The 23,693-nt window shown below is 42.7% G+C and overlaps 1 protein-coding gene across 5 annotated transcripts in view; it reads left to right on the plus strand.

Annotated features, from left to right (window-relative positions):
* The window catches only part of PTPRD (protein tyrosine phosphatase receptor type D), a 370,596-nt gene that overhangs the window by 74,682 nt on the left and 272,221 nt on the right, over nt 1-23,693 (plus strand). For all 5 annotated transcript variants that reach the window (XM_088659060.1, XM_060268731.2, XM_035140525.3 and 2 more), the window contains exon 2: nt 1,740-1,905. In XM_088659060.1, the coding sequence (XP_088515186.1) occupies nt 1,821-1,905 (85 nt within the window). In that variant the 5' untranslated portion in view covers nt 1,740-1,820. The remainder of the gene's footprint in view (nt 1-1,739; nt 1,906-23,693) is intronic.

The raw sequence follows: 23,693 nt of genomic DNA on the forward strand, positions 1-23,693 counted from the left end.
CTGTTCAGTTGCTACCAAAAGCTTCATTGCACATTTGAACCGCAGGAGAAAAATCTCTCCCCCCCCCCAGCGCTACATTAAAGTAATAACTTAGTTGAAAAGGTCTTTGATGCAGCTCACAATTTTCTTCTTCATTACTCCCCTGAACCATTTATTTGCTCATTAATTTATATGTGCCTTCTCTAAAGGCACAGTTAGAAAACTTGTGTGCTGCTGCCAATGTTAAGATCCACCCCTACCCCCCCCCCCACCTGCCCTCCACAAGGCCATCAGTATCTGGAAATAGTTCGATCCTTTGTCATTACTCCTTCAGATGGGTAGATGCAAAAGCCAAAATCATCTCGTCTTTGAAAATGCATTTGATACACTTTCCCATCTTCTGTGATAGTATGGGAGTCATTATTGCAGCAGTTGGCTCTGACACGCTTGCACAGACACAAATTGAGTCCGACAGGACTGATGTCTCTTGGACTTTGCTGTCATTTGAAATGCTGGCACAAAGATGGTAGCGGTGAAAGCAGAGAGCTGGTACTTTCAGCACATTGAAGGTTTCTTAGGGTTTTGTGTTTTGTGATAGCAGCAATCAAAGCAAGAGCTGGTTTTCCATGAGCTTTATTGCAGCTGACTTCTAGTATCTGCTTCTCTTTTTCTTATCTCGAGTAGATTTTTAATAATATTCTGTGATCTAAAACACATACCACCCACGGATCTGTAACAATCTTTTTCAGTAGAATAATCATTGGTATTATTTTCTCTCCCCTTTTTCATCTTAATCTTTCCTTCATGCAAGCAGTTCTTGCATTATGATATAAATAGTATTTTCTTTCCATTGTGCTTGTTTCAGACCTGCCAAAGCATATATCTTACCTCTGCTTAGAAAACCACAATTAAATTGTAGAGTTATGTTAGTGGCATAGATCTATTTTTGGATATCTCTAGAATTTCCTGTTGGAGGCGATGCATTTTGTGTGTGTGTTATGTTTCTGACATAGCTTGGTTGGAGTGAATAAAGTAGAGTCAAATTGATTTCTTTTTAAAGGCAGATGTTCATGCTGTATTATTCATTAGTTCTTATACGAGATACAAAATTAAACCGACTGAACAGGAATATGTAATCTTGATTCATAATTTATCCATGAATTATATAATTCGCCTTCAGTGATAAATAAGAGAGGAAACAATAACAATTTTGTGTGGACAGATTTCCAAGACGCCACACCAGATAAGACTTGGTTGGATTAATCCACAAATACCAATATCCTAGCCTTGCATATAGCGCATTAGGAACAGAAGCAGATTTAGCTCTGTCATTCTTACCTGATGCAAGGAAATCAGCTTCCAATATGTTGTTTGTTAGCAGGCTTTTGTCCTGGAGGTTGAATCCTCCTAAACCCTTCTTTAGAGTATCTGTATGGCTTATTCCAGCTGAAGTATTAAAGCAGGACATCATTAGGAATGACAGCTCATTTTCGTGATGTGGTGCTAGGGAAAGGAGACACCTCAGCAGCGCATAGAAACTGTTGATCATCACAACCTGGGTTACAAGGTGCCTTGGAAAAGAACGTAGTGGCTGTTAAAATGTGCTTCCTCTCGGGTCATTTTACCAGGCTAATCCTAGCCTTCAAGGCTGGAATCCAATGCTTTTATCTTGCTCATTAAAAGTGTGCATTGTTTATGTATTTGGAAAGGAAGGAGCAAAAACATTCTAAATATTTCTCTCTCTTTCTTGTTCCTCCCAGGCTTTGAAAATTCTTCATCTGGAATTTCAGATTGGAGAGACTCGCAGTGGCTTCTAAGCCAGTGATCGAAGCCGCCAAAGCATGCTGGTGCCAAGCTGTCGGATGATGCATGTAGCCAGGCCAGCAGTACTGCTCCTCTGCTTCCTGCTCTGTGCTGATGCTGAAAGTAAGCTCTCCCCCCATCTACTATTTTCACCCTTGCAAATAAAATATTGGCTATAATGAAGAGTTCTGTTTATGGTTGGCACATTCTGGGGGCTTGTGAAATAATCTTGCTTTTGACTCAGTCTTGAGACACTGTGCGATCCACCTTGGCTCTCAGCCAGTGTTTGAAAGGGATTATTTACTGACTTGCCTATTTTTCTCCCCCTGCCGTTAATACCCCTTTTCTTGCGCATTGGAGGGTTCCTACTGCTCTCTGTTTGCTTGTGATCAGTCATTTCAAAGAGACAATGCGAGCAAAATTGTGTAGCCAAAACAAAACCTAACCTTGCTTGCCAGAAGGCAAACATCACTTAGTCTTACTAGGTATCTCCCCCACCCCCCAGTTCCTTGGATATTTTCTTTTCAAGCTCCGAAAAGACAAACAATGCAATGTTGAGGCCAATTAAAATTCCAGGTCCTTTGTGTCTGTCACAGCAGCTGTTGTAATGTATTATGTCCAACAGCTGTCGTAGAGTACAGTATTTGAATAAACCAAGCAAAACTGTCAACTTTGAGGCTGGGCTTTAGAGTGTGGAGACTTTGGTGTACTGCAGGCACCTAGGTTCTAAATCCGGGACTCATATTGTGGTACTGCAGAGTTTTGGTCAATTAGCTTGCCAATTAATGAGAAGATAATATCTTCTTCTTAATTAGGAAATCATTAGGTTTGCCTGGTTTACACGTGTTCTTTGTCCCAGCTGTCTTCTGGCTTTCCACAACAAGGAGGGAAAACCCCTCTTGCATGAACTAGTTGAGGCAGGTTTGTCTGTATTCTGGTGACATCACTTGAACTCGCAGCATTTACCACTGGTAACTTCTTTGAGCTGATTTTGACGGAATCATTAATTTGGAGGGGCTTTGTAAGCACCCAGGGGAATCATTGATGCTACTTACTTGTCTCTTGGGTTCAGCATGGATAATTGTTATTTGAACATCTTCGTCAAGAAAGAAGTATCGTGAAGTATATAGCGTGCTCTTACTATCACACTTTGATTCAAGTTAATTTATCAATTTATCAATGAGTGTACTAAGCTGCAGATTCTGGTGACTGTTCCTCGTGGTTTTCCTTTTTTTCTTTCCTTTTTTGAATATTTTATTTGTTGAATATAAGAACATTTTCAATCATGTTTACAGAATAGTCTGAAGTTAAGTTTAGAGTGACTGAAATTTAGAATGCAAACACTGAAAACACACATTTGCAAATTAATGACAGTGGTGAATGTTGGACCTCTTCCAGATAGTTAAATGACCAGCTGGGATGTTTGTGCATAAGGTGAAGCCAAGGACATTTTAACACTTCAGCCAATAAATAATGAACTGGGATATAGCCTAATCTTTTTTCAATTAGGCATTTTAAGAGAGTCACTTTTTTAAAAAAAATGTGGAAATTGTTCTTAAAGGACATTAGATTTTTAAAAAAATATCCTGAAGTTTTGCCAATTGTAAAATGATCATGCTGATAGAACTGGAGAATAAATTGTCACAAGTCAGATAAAACTTTGCAAAGATCACGGGTTTAGTTTTTTTAAAGTGAAACAAAGTGTAAACCTTCTCAGTAGCTTTTGGAAATGAACAAAAGCGCAACTGTTTCAACAGTTTTTCTTTTTCCTTTGTTAAGCATTTGAACACAGAAAAAAATATTTTCCTGAGAATCACTAGCAGATTTACTTTTTTAAACAGGCAATTTTGTAATAAAGTGCTTTCAGATTTCCTTGCTTTGCAAATCGTTGTTTTCAGCATTCTGTTCCTTATTGCTCAAAACAAAATAAAATTTGGCAATCAGCTATTAAGCACTGTGGGTTTTGACAAGAGGCTTTTGTTTCTGTTAACACACTTGCTTCTTTGGAGTAAAATAAAAAAATTCCTTCAGTAGCACCTTTGGAGTAGTTCGTGAAACTGCCGACTTAAGGATAATAAGTAGGTCTGGTTGGTTAGTTTCCAATTAAGTATTTCCCCTTGGAAAATGTTTCTCTGAAATTTCTTGCTGGCAGAAATATCATTAAATGCTCTGTGGGGAAAGTCATCATCCTTCCATGCTAATGTTGCATTTTATAGACCCTGAGTATCCAAAGTGCATTATGGGAGTTGAATTTTGCAGAGTCCCTTCCATTGCCTCCAGTCATCTGCATACATGTCTCATACAGACATATACATATGCAGATGATGTGTTCTACACGAGGCTAAAGCTGGTTTCAGACTGGGTTATCTCCTGTTCAAGACTGCTCAACAGACAATGTTCTGAGGCCCTGCTGGTTGCCCCAGTAGCCTTTCTTGATTGGAATCAGGGAGAATGCTTTATTTGTGACTCTGCCTGTGCTCTGAAACTCCTTTCTGAAGGAGGCAGTCTCACCCTTCACTTCTTTAGGAGCCTCCTGAAAGGTAGTATACACTCCCCCCCCTTTTTTTAAAAAAAAGACTTTTTGTTTCTGGATGGTTGTTCTTATAATATTTTAAATCTGTTGGTGCATTATGATTTAGTACTAAGTGCTGGTAACTTAGGTGTTAAGTGAGATGTTAAATTGTGGTATTATTATTATTTATGAAGAAAGGTGGAATGGAAATGTGTTTTAAGTGCCAACCTAGCAGTTCGAAAGCACGTCAAAATGCAAGTAGATAAATAGGAACCGCTACAGCGGGAAGGTAAACGGCGTCTCCATGTGCTGCTCTGGTTTGCCAGAAGCGGCTTTGTCATGCTGGCCACATGACCTGGAAGCTATACGCCGGCTCCCTCGGCCAATAATGCGAGATGAGCGCGCAACCCCAGAGTCGGTCACGACTGGACCTAATGGTCAGGGGTCCCTTTACCTTTACCTTATACATTAGTTATATATGCCTATACCTGCCAAGTTCCTGCCTGAAAAATAAGGGACCAGACCGGAAGTAGCAGACCAGAAGTAGCACTGCCGCCATTTTGGAACTGGGCGGAGCAGCATCAAAAGTTGCTTCTGAGCATGCTCCGCCCAGTTCCAAAATGGCCGTCGTGCCAGAATAAACCGGGGGGAAACAAAAAAATCCGTTTTTTCGGCTGGGGACAGCTGGAAAAATGGGGGTTTCCCGAGGAATACGGGAGACTTGGCAGCTATGTATATATGCCCCTTTTGTGTTTGTGTGTGTAATACTGAGCCTCTTGGGCTTGCTGATCAGAAGAAGGTTGGCTGTTTGAATCCCCACAACGGGATGAGCTACTGTTGCTCTGTCCCAGCTCCTGCCAACCTAGCAGTTCGGAAGCACACCAGTGCAAGTAGATAAATAGGTTCCACTGTGGCAGGAAGGTAAACGGCATTTCCATGTGCTCTGGTTTCCATCACGATGTTCCATTGCGCCAGAAGTGGTTTAGTCTGTGGACAAATGCCGGCTTCCTTGGCCTGAAAGGGAGATGAGCGTTGCAACTACATAGTCGCCTTTGACTGGACTTAACTCTCGAAGGGTCCTTTACCTTACCTTACCTTTTACCTTAGAGATACACACACACACACACACACACACACACACACACACACACACGGGCTGCTGCTCCTGCTTCTGTTGCTCACAAACCTGCCTACCCGCCAATTTCTTCCCTTCATGTTTGCCCCAAACTCCCTCCTCCTTCACTTACAGCTCACCCTTCAAAACCCTTTGCACTTCACAGCTCACCAACTACCCCCCCTCCCCAATCCCACTCAGTGCTGCCACTGCTAGGGAAAGCATAATGAAGGGCAGATCGTTCTCCACCCACTCCCCTGATGCTGTGAGAAGCAAGTCTCTATTTTAAAAGGCAGGCTTCCTTCACCTGGAATGTCATCAACGCTTTGTGTGTCCCCCTTCATTGACATCGCTGTGGGGGGATGTGAAGGGGAGAAAGACTTCTCCCTCCCCTGATTCAATCCAGGGAAGGAAGCCTGTGGTTTTTAAATGCAGGCTTCTTCCTTCTCACAGTGGTGACAGCAGGGGATTGTGAGAAGGCCATCCTGGGCCACCCACTTTGTCTGCGCTCCTCACTTCCTTCCCTGCTCCTCCTTTTGAATATGATCTACAAAACATGATCGCAATCCAGACCAGAGTTAAGCACCTTTGTGTCCCATTAATGTAAGATGGGGCAAATTTAATTAGGTGCTTGAAAGACAAGGTACATATCCCATGGAGTGTAACCCTTAACCTCCTGCTCTTTGGCGAAAAACAGCATCGCAAAGGGAAGCAGCGGAAGCGGTCAGGAAAAGGGCATTTAAACCTTTCCAACCCACCATTTCATGCTGTTTCTCCACCCCAGAGTTTCAGAGCCACATTTACTTATGCAAACACATAGAAACCCAACATGTGTAAAAAATAGTTGCGGGAGAGGAGTTGTAGCAAAAAAGTTGTGGACAGGGGGGGGAATCAAGGAATCGTTTCTTGTTGATTCTGCACTGAAAATTGCCTTCTCTTTGTGTTGCTATTCCACAAAGAAGTAGGCACCCATATTTACTGGTAACCAGTTGCATGCCATGTGCACACGATTTACATCAGATGGACCAGAGAAAGAAGGAAACAAACTGCAAAATTTTAGCTTTATCCTAAGAAGAGATAAGTTGCCAAGCATAGCTTTTTTATTTTTAACTTTCCCATCATTTGTTTGGAAGGAAAACAGAGGGAGCTGCTTCCCACCATAGGAAAAGGGGGTAGTGATGGAATACCTATCTACTTAAATGAATTCAGATATCCTTAATATGTAAAAGGTTAAGAATACATTCACGTCCTAACCCCCAAGGTTTTCATGCTTAGTCCATTGCCTGAGTGTCCATTGCACGCATAAGGTCTAGAGGGAGCCCCTACTCAGTTGTACTTAAGCAGAAGTAGACTCCTTTTTACAATCAGGGATCATGATAAAGCAAAACCCATGAAGAGCATTCCGCTTGTTTCCAACCTCCTCTGCACAATACTGGGACAGTTGGGGGCTGAGGTGTGTGTGTCATATGGATGAGGACCCTGGGGGCAATGCTTACCTACAGGGCCATCTTTACCTGGGGGTGCAAGTGGTTTGGGGGCCGCCAAAAATTTTACTTACTGTATACCAGTCCCTCTCGATCAGCAGCAGTGAAAAGCAATGGAGCGAAAGTTCTCGCGCCCTCACCCCATCGCTCTGTTACTCCATAGTGTCAAATATTCCCGTTGAGTCAGGAAAGAAAAGCAGCTTTCTCTGCTGCGTTGATATAGGTGAGCGATTTCCCCTCCCAAAAAAAGCTCAACAATTTTGACTTCACTCCCTCCTAATAAAAAAAAGGTCAACAACTTCAGCTTTTCCCCCTCCCCCAAAAAGCTTAATAAAAGTTAATTTGGGGTTGGCTAAACTAAATTTGGGGGCGCTCAGAAGATATTTGCACCCCTGCGGTGCATATGCTAAAGACAGTCCATTTTACCTGCATGCCCCTCTCTACACCCTGAAGCACTTGTCAGTTCAGGTGACCTCCTAAGCACACCTACTTGTGAGTACATATCTTCCTTTTTCAGGCCACAGCATCCAGAGAAGACACTCACCCAAAGTAGAGACTGATAACAGGCAGGCCGCTGTATTCTTGACATTTCCTAACCCACTCCCAATGATCCCCTCCTGTAGGTTGCTCAATATTAAACCAAAAGTTCAAAAGAAGGCTTACAAAGTTTCAACACTTTTTGTATGTTTGTTTTTAAAGGAACTGAATGACAGTGAGTTACAGAGGAATTGATGGTCTACAACAGGCATCCCCAAACTGCGGCTCTCCAGATGTTTTGGCCTACAACTCCCATGATCCCTAGCTAAGAGGACCAGTGGTTGGGGAAGATGGGAATTGTAGTCCAAAACATCTGGAGGGCCAAAGTTTGGGGATGCCTGGTCTACGAGAAAGGGATCACATTTCTCTCTTCTTCTTTAATTTTATTTTTATTTTATTGCAAGACATTTCACATAAAACAACACAAACAAGCAAAACAAAAACCAATACCTTAGTGACAACTAAACAAAAACTAAAAACACTTCTACTACATCACACACACTTTGGACTTCCGATCCACCTCTTTGTGCTTTCTACATATTCTTAACTTATACTGTATGCACTTCCTGTTATATCTGTTACATATCGAAAAAGTTTTTTTGTTTTTGTTTTTACATTTATAGTTTCCCTTAATAATCAAGATTCAATCCAAACCTGTCAGGAGATTTACATTTTCACAGTATTGTTTTAGATACTCTTTAAATATTATCCATTCTTTACACACTTTCTGATTTGGGTATCCTCTTACTCTCCCGGTCATTTCCCCAAGTTCCAAGTATTCTGTCATCTTCACCCGCCAGTCAAGCTTCACAATTCTCAGTCTTACTTTTAAACCTTCCATTATTTCCTTTTACTGACCATACTGCTTACTATTCCTGATTGCTAGTTAGTTAAGAAAATGGTAGCTTAGCTATATCAAAATGTTATATAAAAGCAAAAGGGTAACATGGCTGCAAAGCAGTATTTATGTACAGTGGTACCTCTACTTACGAATAACTCTGCTTGCGAATGTTTCTACTCACGAATGGAGCTCCATCCGCCATCTTGGGTGCGGTTTAGATAGGATTTTTTTTACTTACGAATTTTTAGATAGGATTGCTTCTACTTACGAATTTTTTCTCCCAATGCATTCCTACGAGATTCGACTTACAATTCCTATGGGATTCGAACTTGCAAATTTTTTCGACTTACAAATGTGTGTTTGGAACGCATTAAATTCGTAAGTAGAGGTACCACTGTATTTATTTATTGGGGGGGATTGAATCCCTGCATTTCGCTATTGAGCATTCTGCCATGTAAGATTAATAAATGCTGCTAAAACTATAGCTAGCGACAGTGCTTCCCTGCTGTGCTGATGTAGTCAAGGAGTCTGGTATATAGTGATGACTGAATGGCTTACAATATTTCTGAGAAATGACCCTAGCTCTATTTTTTTTTTACATTTTATTGCACTTACGAACTTCAGAAGAGAGAACAGAGTGTGTTGCGACTGATTACAAAGGCAGCTCAGTTTGAAACACACGAGACCTGTTGCTCTGTGTGTTGTAGTGGCAAATTCATTTTGGGGAACGGATGAGGTTTTCCAGCAGAGCGTTTTGAGGATTGCCACTGAAGGACGATTAGATGCACAATGAGTATAGATTGCCATTTCCCTTTTGCTTGTAATTAAACATTCCCCGGGGTTCTCTTCTTTCAATGCAAAACAATAATCTGGCGAGAGGGCAATATAATATGATACTAGATTTTTGCTGTTAGATGGAAATGTACAAAGGTGGCTCTGCAGATTCACATACTCCAATTTCATTAGTTTAAATAAAATCAAAAAGATATTCAAACTCACAAGACTCCCTAAGACAACTCATCATTGTTTCTGGTTCTTCCTATTTTGGGGGGGATGGAACAGTTGTCATTGTTGAAGCTTTTTCAAAGGTTAAGCCATTTTATGAAGTTTTGGTCAAAGTTGGCTTTTGACCAAAGGTGGCAGTTGGCCATGCACAAGCTCTCCTTTCCTCTTCTGTTTCATACAAAAACCTGATAAATGATAATGATGGATTTCCTTGTACATTCCTAGATAGCTCTATCACTGGAAGGTCTTCGGGGATATAGGATTGTAACAGATATACAGTCAAGTCCTGTCTTAGTTTCTGTGGAAGTTTCGCCTATGAAGAAAGTTCACAAAGCTAATAAGTTTCTTCATTCTAATAATATTATTAGAGGAGTTCTAATCCCTTTGTTCCCACAGAGAATTAATTGTCAGGCTTTTTTTCGTTTTTAACTCTGGAGTTTCTGTGCCATCTGTTCACAATTCACCGCTGGCTCATTTCATACATTTGGCAGTCCTCATTGCTATCACATTCAGGGCCGTGTGCGCTTTTTGAAGCTACTGTTGTAATGGAAATGAAGAAGTCTGTGGTATGTCCTGAAGATGTCTGATTTGGCCACGTGCCTTGGGATTCCTGTGACATTCTCTCTGTGGGGCTGCAGCGGAAAAGTTCTCGCAAACATCAACGGGCCCAGGGAGCTGCAGGCAGACTGCTGACTGGATCTTACAGGGAACATACTCTTGCTATAACAGCTCCACTTGCTCCTGGTCTGTTTCCAGGCACAATTCAAAGTGCTGGTTATCACCTCTAGTGCCTTTTACAGCTTAGGCTATTTGAAAGGGATTTTTGAATTCTATGAGCAGCCACCAAGAAGTCCCTCTCCAGTGTCCCCACCAAACATGCCGGTGAGGGTGATGGGGATGAAAGAAGGGCCACCCCAAAAGATATCAAAGCCTGGGCTTGTTTGTATGGGAGAATATGGTCCTTCTAGATAAGCTAGACTGGCCCCCTCTTTGCTGCCTTTCTGTCAGCAGGTGAAGACTGTTTTATTCTGATGGGCTTTGGGGAACTGGCTCTTTTTTTTTTTTAAGGGAAATACTTTTAATGGTGTTGTGCTGTTTTTACTATTTATATTGTAATCATAGAATCATAGACACATGGAATTGGAAGGGACCCTAAGGATCACCTTGGATTTGGATTTGATATCCTGCTTTATCACTACCCGAAGGAGTCTCAAAGCGGCTAACAATCTCCTTTCCCCTCCTCCCCCACAACAGACACCCTGTGAGGTGGGTGGGGCTGAGAGACTTCAAAGAAGTGTGACTAGCCCAAGGTCACCCAGCAGCTGCATGTGGAGGGGCGGAGAAGCAAACCCGGTTCCCCAGATTACGAGTCTACCACTCTTAACCACTACACCACACTGGCTCTCACACTTGTCCAACCCCCTACAATACAGAAATATGCAGGTTTCCCTTATAGGGATCGAACCTGCGACCTTGGTGTTATAGGTGCTGTGCTCTAACCAACTGAGCTACCCAGGCAGGGGTGTGTTTTTTCCAATAAATTTGCTTTTATATTGTTTAAATTGTTGTATAGTTGTAAGGGTGCTGTGTTGCCTTCTCACGAGTAACGCATTCCAAACTCCGTAACTGGTTTTTACATAGTTTTATTATATACATATGTACAAGACAAAGCAATCATGACCATAACTGTTTAGTCCGAGTCAGAATCCGGAAGTGGTGCGCTTCTAGATTGCCGCCAACATAGGAACTTTGGAGCCCTCAGTTTCTGCTTCTGCTCCTGGCGTTTGTCCCCCCCCCTGCATTCCTGGGGCGAAGGGGCGGGGACATTCCCTTCGCCCCCTGAACTGCTCAGCTGTTGAACAGGGTCCCTGGTCTCTGACACCTCTCCCTCCACAGCGCTCAGAGCGTCCCTGAGGAAACTGAGCTGTCAGCATCTCCAGGCTCCCTCTCCACCTCAGGAGCCTCAACACCACTTTCAGAATGCCAAACTTCCTGGAGATCTAGCACCATTCCGCTGACCCCTGGTAGTCCCCTGACAGTAGTTTAATTACTTTTTAACTATTAAAAATCTTAAAGTTTTTTGCTTTTTTTACTTTGTCCATGTTTTAATGTTTGTAAGCCACCTTGAGCCTTGATCTGGGAAAAAGAGTAGTAGTAGTAGTAATGTGCCATTTACTTGAATATGACAATAATGACACCATTTAGATCACATGATCTCCATGTGGTCCAAACTAGATCATTAACTTTATACAGACGTTTAAAGATAATAACCAACAACTTGAACAGTGTGCAGAATGCAATAGCCAGATTGTATGTATACAACTATATTATTATTATTATTATTATTATTATTATTATTATTATTATTCATATACTGTCCTATATGGGCAGTTCACTAAAAAAGATCACAACATATATAATCAGAATAAAAACACCCTCCCAGAAAAGAGCCACTTTTAAAAGGTATTGCATGTCAAACAGATCAACCAAAGGCCTGGTTAAAAAGGAACATTTTGCCTGGCACCTAAAGGTGTGTAATGAAGGCGCCAAGCAAACTTCCCTGGGGAGAGCATTCCACAGACGGGGAGCCACTGCAGAGAAGGCCCGTTCCATAGCATTTCATTCACTCAATTGCTTCCTTGAAGAAGCAGAAATGAATCTTGTCCTCTCTAGTCCATTCTTATTCACCCTAATCTTAAGGGTTAATTGTAGTCTCACTGTAAAACCCCACAGACAGAAGCACTTTTTACCCCACAGACAGAAGCACTTTTTACTTTATTTGTAAACAAATAAAGTTTGATCGCTGCTGTGCTTTGAAACACTGATTTTTCTTCTTCTTCTGACTGCTGAGATAACAGGGCATGAAATTGGTGATTTAGTGACTCCTTTACAGTGCTATCTAGGAATGCTCAAGTTTGTATGGACTCTTGCTACAGACAGATATAATGATGAGCTATGGTTTATCATGTTAGGAAGGAGCTGAGGTGATGCACCTCTGGGAAATGTCCGTGCTTCCGTGAACCAGTGGACCGTAATTATTTTCATGGCTATAATCTTCTGATTTAGTGTTGAGGCACGGATGCATTTAGCATATTTGTCCCAAAACAGGATCTATCTCTGGCCATGCACATTACTTGTGCATTCTTTTTGGGTCCTGGATAATGCTTGACATCGTCATTTCTGGTAAAAGCTTTTAGTTCATTAGAATAGAATGAAAGCTTGTGCCGTTGTGTACACATTTCTCCACTGACAGCGTGAAAAAACTGGAATTAGATAGCAGCACAAGCTTCACACATACACACATACAAACACACACCCTACTCCCTGTCCTACACACATGCACAAGGCAGCTGTAATAGTGCTTTTATTTTTCAGTTAGGTATAATGTGTAAATATTCTGGTGTATGCTTGTCACTTTCTGGACGAATTGTCCCCCAGCTTAGCACTAACCATATAATATTCTGGAAAAGTAGTCCTTTGATAGTACTAAATGTGCACTGTTTGGAAGAGAGCAAAACAGATATTACTTTGCCAGTTCTTCTTTGGACTGCAAAGCATTGTGGCACTTGTTGACATCCATCTGTCTGGAGTGATTGCCTCTGGGAGTGAAGTCAAACCTCTGCATTAGCATCGCAGAAGTGGCCTCCCCAGGGTGCAAGCCTGCAAGAGAAGTCTCCAACTCACTGGAGGTTTGAGACCCATTTATTACCCTCACCTGGTTTAGTCGGCTAGTTGAAGTTTTTCATGAGGTGTAGCTGCTGTTGCATGGTGATAGCTTCTGGGAGCCACAGGTGAGAACTGTGTGTAGGGTGGGGGGCAAAGGTGGTCAAACTACCCCAGAAAGAGCATGACATCTCCCACACCAGAGGCACCACCCTTCCTCTAACACTCCATACACCCCATTGGGGAACTATTATTTGAGCTTGCCAATTAGAAGGTTGACAGTTCGAATCCCCGAGACGGGATGAGCTCCTGTTGCTCTGTCCCAGCTCCTGCCAACCTAGCAGTTCGAAAGCACGCCAGTGAAAGTAGATAAATAGGTACCTTTGCAGCGGGAAGGTAAATAGTGTTTCCGTGCACTCTGCTTTCTGTCACGGTGTTCTGTTGTGCCAGAAGTGGCCTAAAAGCGAGATGAGTGCTGCAACCCCTTAGTCGCTTTTGACTGGACTTAACCATCTAGGGGTCCTTTATCTTTTTACCTTGTTGTGTTGTTGTACATTTGTATACCACTTTATATTTTAAAGAAAAACCTCAAAGCAGTTCACAGCATATTAAAACATCAGTAAAAGAATCCAGAATCAAACATTTCTGAAGAAAGTCAAATATAGAGCATGCAGTCAAAGCAACATAATTAACAGAAAACTAAAATATTATCTGAAAGATTTCAAAATAAAGCATTACAAAGGAGGTCAGCTACAGAATACTTAACAGAAAGTTAAGAAACAAAAAATATTAAATGTTTGAAAAACAACAACCCCGAAAACCATTGCTAAGTGATGCCAAATATAAAATGCACATTAAAGCAGCATAATTAGCAAGAGAATGAAATATTATAAGCATGACACAGCTGTTTGGCAGGCACAAAAAGATGGGGCAAAAGAATCCAATAGTTAGGGTTTGTTGTCAGGCATAGCAATGTCCCTCCGGTCTCACCAGGCGCCTCTTTAGTAGAGCTGGTGAGACTTCTGGGCCCTGCACCCTAGGCCAGGTGGAAAAGGCCGTCAGCACTCACAGCCAGGCGATGTTCCTCTATTGGGACTTTAATAGGCCTAATATTTAGGTGTGCTAGAGAGCAGGCACGCAGGGCCGGCCCTATGGTCAGGCTGGGTGGCGCAGGGTGCCAGGGCGCCCGCCTGCCAGGGGGGCGCTGCACAGCTGTGCCCACCCACCGCACAGCTGCGCCCCGTCACCCGCACTGTGCGCTGCACCCGCCCGCGCAGCTGCTCCCACCCGTGCAGCTCCAAGCGCGCAGCTCCGGCCGCCCGCCGCGCTGTGAAACAGGGGGGGGGCGCCGGAGGGATCCGTCACACCACGGCGCCAGGGTGCCAAATATACTTAAGATGGCCCTGCAGGCATGTCCAACTTACAAGAGAATGTGATCTACTCCCAGTATAAATTTTTTTGGCAGTGATCTACCCATTGTCATTGGAGGGAGGAGGAGCATGCGTTTTTTAGGGGAGGGGTTTCCAAAAGTTGAGCTTTTCGGGGTGTGTGTGTAAAAAATTGCTCACATGAAAGTACAGCGCTGGCAATCGCATGCAGCTCTAAAGCTGGAAATGGGGGTGATTACATTACTTGCCAACGATCCAGCGATCTACCAGGATCGCCCCGGCAATCTATTTGTAGATCACGGTCGACCAGTTGGACATGTCTACTGTAGAACAACTCTACAGAAGCAAAATGAATCTGGGTTTGGTCCGTGCCTGGATAGAAAACTGTGTGGGAACCTCATGCAAGCCATCCTTCATTGAAGACTATCACTAGAAGAATAGCAGAATACGAATATAATACAATAAAGTTATGCACATGGGTGACGTGCTCCCTTATTCATTTTTCCACCTACCTCTTTAGTCATCTTACACCCATATCAGTTTCATGCCACCAAGTGCCTCTTGCAGTTTTCTGCTCATCAAGTGATATTTTGTGCATTGTAATTTCATCCTCCCCTCTTTTATTTAACTGTGTGGTGGAATTCAACATAGTGCTAAGGAGACCGTTCTTCACCTCAAGCTTTTATGTTTGTCTGAAGGAACAAACTCCCTCATCCCTTAGGCTGTTATGGGGATTGTCCCAACCCTTCAGGGTGGATTTGAAGGAGATGTGAGGATATTTGGGGAAGGAGCAGGAAAGAGAATTGAGTTCTTGAACCTGGTCCTGTATGTTCCATTTTAAGGATTTAAATTTTATTTCATGGTAGTGGAATTTGCTACCAAGGAGTGTGGTGGAGTCTCCTTCTCTGGAGGTCTTTAAGCAGAGGCTTGACAGGCATATGCCAAGAATCCTTTGATGGTGTTTCCTGCTTGGCAGGGGGTTGGACTGGATGGCCCTTGTGGTCTCTTCCAACTCTATGATTCTAGTATGTATATCCATATAGCCCAAATCTCACAGCCCTCACCATAGTGAATGGAAAGGGAACAAAAGAACAAAGAGCATATGCTCAAAACACATTGTCAGGGGATTGTTGTGGCTACTCCTGAGTAAAAACGCCCAAGTCTGTTCTCTCTTTAACAGTTTTATTGTGCATAGTATTTACAGTGCAGAGATAGCGGAAAACATGACCTCCTAGTCACTTGCAGAATCCGGCAATGGCGGCCTTCTGCTCCGAGGCCAGCATAATAGCTTGGGCACCCTGAAACGCCGCCCTCTAACCTTGTGTTTGGGCACGCACATAAATTCGGGCTCTGGGAGCGGCTGTGCTCCCTCTCCTACTTGTTGGCTGGAGTGGTGCAGGGGCTCTGATACATCGCTGAGCCATGCCTCCTGCACTCCACTCCCATCCTCATTTCCTATGCCTGACCCACTGCTGCCGCTCTCGCTGGGCAAAGTGCTGGTCAGGCTCCCTGTAGGGAGGTCCCCTGAGACACATGGATTTACTCTACATTTTTGTATCTTCTTGGATAATTGTCCTCTTTTCCTGGCTTGATTCGTTTTGCTGTATAATGAGCATGCTAATGTTCAGTGTCACTGAATAGCTTTTAAAGAGACCTAGTCGCAAGGAATTGGATATACTGTATATTTATCAGCTCCCATAATGGTCTTTTCTCTACAATCAAGCGGCACATGAATTTTATTAAATAATGAAATTCAGTCTAGGGAAAAAAACACCAGTGATGGCTGTGATAAACCTTTTGATTTTATTCTAGGGGAAATACTTTATTGCCTTTTGAGTATTTGCACCAACTCACACAAACATAGCATAACCGTAGAGCTCTGTGTTTATTTTCTGAAAGCCTTTTATATATATATATATAAAAAATCTTTTTGGCTCTCCTTGATAGATTTCATTACTCAGTCAATTTTTAACCTTGCATAAATGTCAATGGAGCCTCACAATACAGCGGAGAAACAAGACTTGCGTTTCACAACAAAACTCACCTGGCTTCCCCTTCACTCTCTAGGAGGGGCAGCCAGCTGTACTTGTGGAGGTTCCTCAATGTGAGTGTGAACTAACCTTTTAGTGCGGAGCTTTTTCATGTGGAATAATGAAGACGGTTATTTTTCGATGCTATCTGTCTTCATTTGTGTGTGTGTGGTGCTCTTTCACACTGGATGTCAAATGTAGCTGTTTTCAGTGCTGTTTCACGTAGTCTCAGTTGGAAATAAGTTTGAAAATGGAGTGTTGTCTGCATCCACCCCCCCTTGCAAAAACCAGAGTTATTATATTTGCTTTCACCCTTTAAAAAAGTTATTTCAGTCGCACGTTACAATACAGCCCTAGGAATTCTTTTTGAGTTGATTTTACGAAAATTGCTATGTAGTATTGTGACAGTAATTTTACACTGCACTTGCTAAATTTGACATTAAAATGTGTCTCGTAAGGCACTTATATTATCAGTTTTCAAAAAGTTTTCTGAGGCAGAAGTGGAAAAAGGCCCATTACACAAAAATACCCAATTGAAGTTACTTTTTCACTGCTCTAATGTTATGTTATGCTTATCGTTCCTGAGGCAGGGACTCAATCACTGAAATGACAAGTGAGTATTTCTAACCAGGGCTTTCCATACTGTGCTTTATCCTGCATTTCGAAGTGAATTTTAAATATGTAGCTTAATTATTTGCACGAGATTGATTATAGAGTCTACAGAAGTGTCGATGGCAGAGAAAAAAACCCCTGTCGTATAATGGTAGACTTCTCACAAGTGCAACACATCCATGAATATCTGCGCAGAAGAAAATTTTACTGAATTCAACAGGACTTACTCCAACTTGTGTGTGCATATGATTGCAACACTAGACACCTTTACCAATACTGAAACTAACAATGAATATTTATCTTGTAGCTGCACAGTGTAGTAGGCATGTGCTCAGTATGGTCTTATGTAGGGTTGCCATGTTTCGAGCAGTGAAAATCCTGACGGAAAAGTTGCTGAGTTGTTTTTTTTTTTAGTTCTGCCCAAAGTTGTTTGAGCTGTTTTGGCAAAAATGCCGGTTTTGAGCCATTTATATGGAATATTTGCAAAACGGCACTGCCAGCGTGGGCTGCCATGCGTCCAGATTTCCCCAGACGTTATTTTTACGATTTCTGCCTGGACACGGCTGCTGACTGCAGTATTCTATATATGTCCAGGAAATGGCAACGCTAGTCTTATATAGTTGTGTGCCCAACATTCAAAAGCAAAATGTTAGTGCAACTTTAACCATTGTACAGTATGATTCACTTTCCCACTGCGCCTTGTGGTGGTTTGCCTCGGACCTGTTGAATGTGGTGGCAGACATCAGTACAAGCGCATAGGGAATATTGCCATGAATTCATTCATAACCAGGCTCGTAGTTCTTCTTGCGGAGGAGGTGCTATTTGGGCCACACATCCCCTATCAGAATAGGCTTTGCTTATGTGCTCAGGACGTCGATTGCACGAACCATATCCTACTGCATTGTGGGCAGTATGAGCAAGCAAGGGATCAACTGATCAAACCCTTACTAGCAAATTTGCTGGTAAGATCTGAAGCCTCCCGTATTGAATACCTTCTGGAGGATAGGTCTAATGATATTACACTGACCGTGGCAAAGTTTCTTTTGGAGGTCGCAAGAAACAAAGACCATCATGCTCTAGACATAACAACATGACTACCTCGGTCTCTTTCGCCTGTTGTTTGGTTGTCTTAACTGTATCTTGTTTGGAAACTGTTCTGTGGGTCTATGGACCACAATAAATATATATATTTGGGCCACACGGATCACAGTTTGGCTACATCTGTGTAGCCTAAATCAAGAAAATATGTATAAACCTCATTGGTTATAGTTTTGCTTTTGTTCATTATCTTGATTAATATAGCTAATTAAATCATCAATGGATTGGACTGATTCCCTTACTTACAGCACTCATGCCTGGTCTCCCAATGGCATTTGGTTCATTTTAGTTCTTTGTGCAGCTTGACATTGTAAATTTGGACTCCCACCAAGAAATGAAATCATGGCCAAAGATTGCAAGTCCCTGGTGCTCACCAAAGCAGAAGTTGGATTATGGTAACCCATGGATGTGCGCTCTCCTGAAAACTGCTGCTAGTGAGATATGCTTCAGTAAAGTAGGAACAATAGCAACTAGACTGTGGCTAATTAGCACTTCCCCTTAAAAGGGACCTTGCTATAGCAACATGCCTTTTGGGGGCATATAACCATATAATTGGGATTAGTTTTGTATTGTTTTTGTTTTTTTTGTTTTTTAAGGATGGTTATAGCAGGTTCATATTTTTTACAGATATATATTTGGATGTCTATACATCCACCAGCTTAGTATTGATCTAAAAAGTTTTGCAAAAGGCATTGCCTGGAAGCCTGGAAGCAAAACAAACCTGAACTATACCATGGATTGCCATATAAACAAAGGGGTTTTCGTTGGCATTAGTGGAACTTTTTGTTGGAATCCTTCTGTCTTGGGAGACAATGGAGGATTGCGCCTTTGGGGGTGAAGACAAGCTGTTGGAAGGTTACAGTACCTGCTGTGGCTGTAGAGACCATATAGGAGCTAGGGGTGTGGGACACCCGGGCACTGGGCTCCATAGCTGCCAAGTCTCCCGTTTTCCCCGGGAAATCCCTGTTTTCCCAGCTGTTCCTTGCTGAAAAAATGGATTTTTTTGTTTTTCCCCCGGTTTATTCTGGCGCGATGGCCATTTTGGAACTGGGCGGAGCATGCAAATAAGTGACTTTTGATGCTGCTCTGCCCAGTTTCAAAATGGCTGCAGTGCGACATCTGGTGTGGTGGCCATTTTGGAACTGGGCAAAGCAGCATCAAAAGTCACTTCTGAGCATGCTCCGCCCAGTTCCAAAATGGCGGCAGCGCTACTTCTGGTCTGCTATTTCTGGCCCGGTCCCTTATTTCTCTGACAGCAACTTGGCAGGTATGCTGGGCTCTCAGGGGCGCCAGGCTGAGAGTCTAGGGCCCGAGAGTTGAGTCCGGGCGGCGAGTTCAGAGGCGAGTGAGCCAGCGAGGTGCTGAGGCGGCTGGCTGCCCGGCTCTGCCCTCCTGCGCGCCTGGGACTGGCATAGGACCATGGCGAGGCACGCCCAGTGCACACTGCTTACACCACAAGCCACCCAGCTTCGCTTAGTCGCCGGCGCCTTGGGCTGGTTTGTTGACCTGGGCTCCTCTGTTGCTTGCGTTGGTTGCCTACCCCCCAGGCACCCAACAACGCTGAGGAACCTTTGCTTTAAAAAGGTCAGCAACTTTGGGGGTCCCCCCTAAAAAAAGTCAACAACTCTGGGCAACCGTGGGCGGGTGGGTGGGTGGATCTTTGCACTCCGTCGCCACATATGCTTAAGACAGCCCTGTACAGGAGACATGTTTTGCAGCGGGCACAGGTGAAAGTGTCTGGTTGTGCTGTTGCAGATGCACCATGACATTTCTCATCTTAGCACTCCTCCCAGAGGTCATTCCACTTTGATCACTGCTGTGGATACATGACCTGACTGTCTTCAGACAATGAGCTCATTTGCAAGGGCTTCCCACACAGTGGGGTTGATGTTGCCAGCATTCATGTCACGTGTGAGAATTTGTAACGCAGAGAACCGTCAGCATAAAATGTTCTACAGTCCACGAACCATCCATAATTCCTTCCTGTTCCTTTACATTTCTAAGAATATGCCTTCAGGATCAGGCCATCTTGCATGGGCCAGCTAGTCTCCACCATCTGTCATCGTTGTGAAGTTGTAGCTGCTGTATTACGATATCAGAGTGGGCGTGTCTCTCAAAAATTCTCACACTGAACAGTGCTCTGAGACTCTCTCTTAAATGAAAAAACTGGCATGGAATTGACTAGTGAAAGGTGCAAGTTCCCTAATAATAATAGTAAATAATAATATTATAATAATAATGGACAATGCTATCAGCTACCTCCTTTTCCCTAATTCTCTGGCTTCTACTTTGATTGTTCTTTCATTTCCCCCAGAGGGCACTAAGAAATGATGGTGAAAAGTGACTAGCTACTTTGAGGTTGAGGGGAACCTCAGGCAAGCTATATATCTATGGCATTTGTTTTTTTTTTAATGTGTCTTTAATTCTGAGTCTTTTTCTTACATAAGAGAGAAGATTATTTCATTCGTTCATTTGTTCGTTCATTCATTTATTCTTATAGCCTGCACTGCTTCACTAAATGGTCCAAAGGTGGTTTACTAAAACAGCACAGTTTTAAAAACAAGTGCAAATTACATTAAACTATAAAATAAAACCACAAAAAATTTCCAACACAGTGTTTTAAATATCATTTGCCACATGTTAGTTGGATAGTTTAATAAGCAGAATGAAATAGTATTGGTACAGGGATGTAACACTAGTTTTGAAAGTAACATGCATCAGTACATGTGTTCTCTTCGTGATATTAGGTCATAGTTATTTGATGTGTCAGAACAAACATGTTTTATTCCAAAATTCTGTTTCAAGTGCTGTTGTGTTGTTAATTTAATATATGGTATTTATTTATTTTAGATAACCTATACTCCACTTTCCTTCCCCAAAATGAAGTGGATTTTCCACAATTGCAATGAAATTAACAATTTTATATAATTCTTTCCTGTAAAAGATCTTTGGGATTTTTTAGCTGTTCACTGATAGATGAAGTGTCAGCCTCTTTTCCCAAGTGAATTAGAAATTTGATTGTGACTATCTGCTATCTCAGTAGTAAGAAGTAATAAAAGCAAGATCACAATATGGAGTTGTCATTAACAGCCGACCTCTGTTCAGTAGAGGCATGTAATTAAATAATATAGTTTATGAAGAGAATGAATGATTAGAAGAAATGGAGTTTAAGTATAGCAAAATGACAAGGCAGCTGCCTGATGAGTGTCAAAGTAATTCTACAATTCCAGGGTGAGACAATCCTGTCTTTGATCTCTTTGGGCTAGTTACATTCCTTAGCCATAACGACTTTGAAGGTCCATTACAACAAATATAAATAATTGCACAGCATTTCTTTGTTGATGTTGACACAGTTTCACAGGTAAAAGTCAATCAGCATGAAATAATATTCTTCACATTTAAGTTATACATCAACAAAATGTGACAGAGACAGATAAAAGTAAGATAGTAGTGCAGATAGGGTGGGCATCAGAATAATAAGAGATTTTGAAAGTTCCATTATACTTTTTCTGCAGACTAATAATCTTTGAAGTATAGTAACCAGAGTGCACACACATACCTCTCTTTTTACAGTAATCACAAAAAATAAATATATTGGTTGGTGAATGTAATAATGTTACGAACACCCAGTGCCTGCCCCCTCTCTCTGCTAAGCAGTGGTCAGAGAGCATGGGGTCACAGGCACATGCACAGGGTCTGTGTCCCTTTGGAGAACAGAAGACACTGTGGAGACTGTCATGCTTTAAGGAATAGGGTTTATCCGCCTATTTACATCCTTGGTCCGCACGGAGGGGTCCAGATCTTACAGCATGGTCCAAAGCATTTCAGGTAGTCCTTCCTTGCCCCTCACCAAGATGGATCTCCCCTTTCTTCCTCCTTCTTCCCAGAAGTCCCTTGCCTTCCCCCAGAGCAGTTACCCTGGAAGCCTTCCAAATCTCCAGTCTCTGGTCACACCAGAGATCACCCTCAATGGCTCTCTAGGGTAATGCAAATAACTCTGCTCTTCCTGCAGCCAGCCAGACTGGTTTGCCCAGGAATTCCCTGCCTGCCACAGCCCCACAGTTTATGGTTTTTTAAATCCATATCCCAATCAAAATCCTAGAATTTATTTGTTCCCAGTGTTTAGGGGGATCCCCCCTACTTCTATAACAATAGTAAGACTAACACTGTTCAAACTTCCATTCTCAACACCAGAATCTTAGAAAAAAACCTTAGAAAAACCTTAGAAAAATCTTAGAAAAACCTAAAGGAAACAAACAAGGAATAAGAAAAGAAAACCAATGGGCAGACTTTACAGCTAAACAGACATTTGGCAAAACTGATCGTCATCCAAAGAACAGAATATTGTGTTCTTCTAAAACCTGCTTGGCTTTTAGAAAGCTCCCCAAACTAGGAAGGTGTCCTGGGCTTGAATCAAAACTGCACCATAGAAGAAAATTAAATTAAAGCCTTTACAGAAAACTTATCTCATACCCAAAGCTGGTCTCCAAATGCACACTTACCACTAATATGGAAAGCAAGAGTTGATCTCTATTTTTCTGTGTGAATTTTGTATTCACTCCCTTTCCCACTGGCCTTCAATGCCTCCAACAGCAACTCAAGCATCTTTGTGATTGTTTCTGTGTGCAAAATACAGGCTAGGTGGGCAAGGACTTATTTATCTCCCTCTAACCAAGGTAGAATAGTTTTCCTGTTTGAAAACATCTAGATCAGGCATCCCTAAACTGCGGCCCTCCAGATGTTTTGGCCTACAACTCCCATGATCCCTAGCTAACAGGACCAGTGGTCGGGGAAGATGGAAATTGTAGTCCAAAACATCTGGAGGGCCGAATTTTGGGGATGCCTGATCTAGATTATTCAGTGCCATATGCTGCAGAGAGCTGCAGCTTAGTTGTAGGCTGAAACCCTTGCCTCTCCAGGTAGGATCGGGGAATACCCATTTCTAAGATGCTAGACAGCTGACTGCAGTCAGTGTAGACTAGAGCAGGCATGCCCAACTTGCGGCCCTCCAGATGTTTTGGACTACAATTCCCACCATCCCTGACCACTGCTCCTGTTAGCTAGGGATCATGGGAGTTGTAGGCCAAAACATCTGGAGGGCCGCAAGTTGGGCATGCCTGGACAAGAGGTATTCATTGCAGTGCCCCCAGGTGCTGTTGGACTCCCATCAACCCCACCTAGCATGGCCAGTGATCATTGTTTCTTGTTGTTGTTTAGTCGTTTAGTCGCGTCTGACTCTTCGTGACCCCATGGACCAGAGCACGCCAGGCACTCCTTCATGGATCATTGCCTTGTCATGGCGAAGGGGCTTGAATAACTCAGAGAAGCTATGAGCTATGCCATGCAGGGCCACCCAAGATGGACAGGTCATAGTGGAGAGTTTTGACTAAACGTGATCCACCTGGAGAAAGAACTGGCAAGCCACTCCAGTATCCCTGCCAAGAAAACTCCATGGACAAAGAAAGGAATTTACAGTCCAACCATATCTGGAGTGCACCTTGTTGGCTACCCTGGGTGTAGACCAGGAATGGGGAAGTTAAGGTGGAGGAAGGCCTTTCACCTTGTCTATCCATCCTTTGGGACTCTCCCAAGACCCCCGCTCTTCTCAGGCCACATTCCTCACTCCT

Source organism: Zootoca vivipara, chromosome 15 (assembly GCF_965207765.1).
Source record: "Zootoca vivipara chromosome 15, rZooViv2.hap1.1, whole genome shotgun sequence".
NCBI lineage: Eukaryota > Metazoa > Chordata > Lepidosauria > Squamata > Lacertidae > Zootoca > Zootoca vivipara.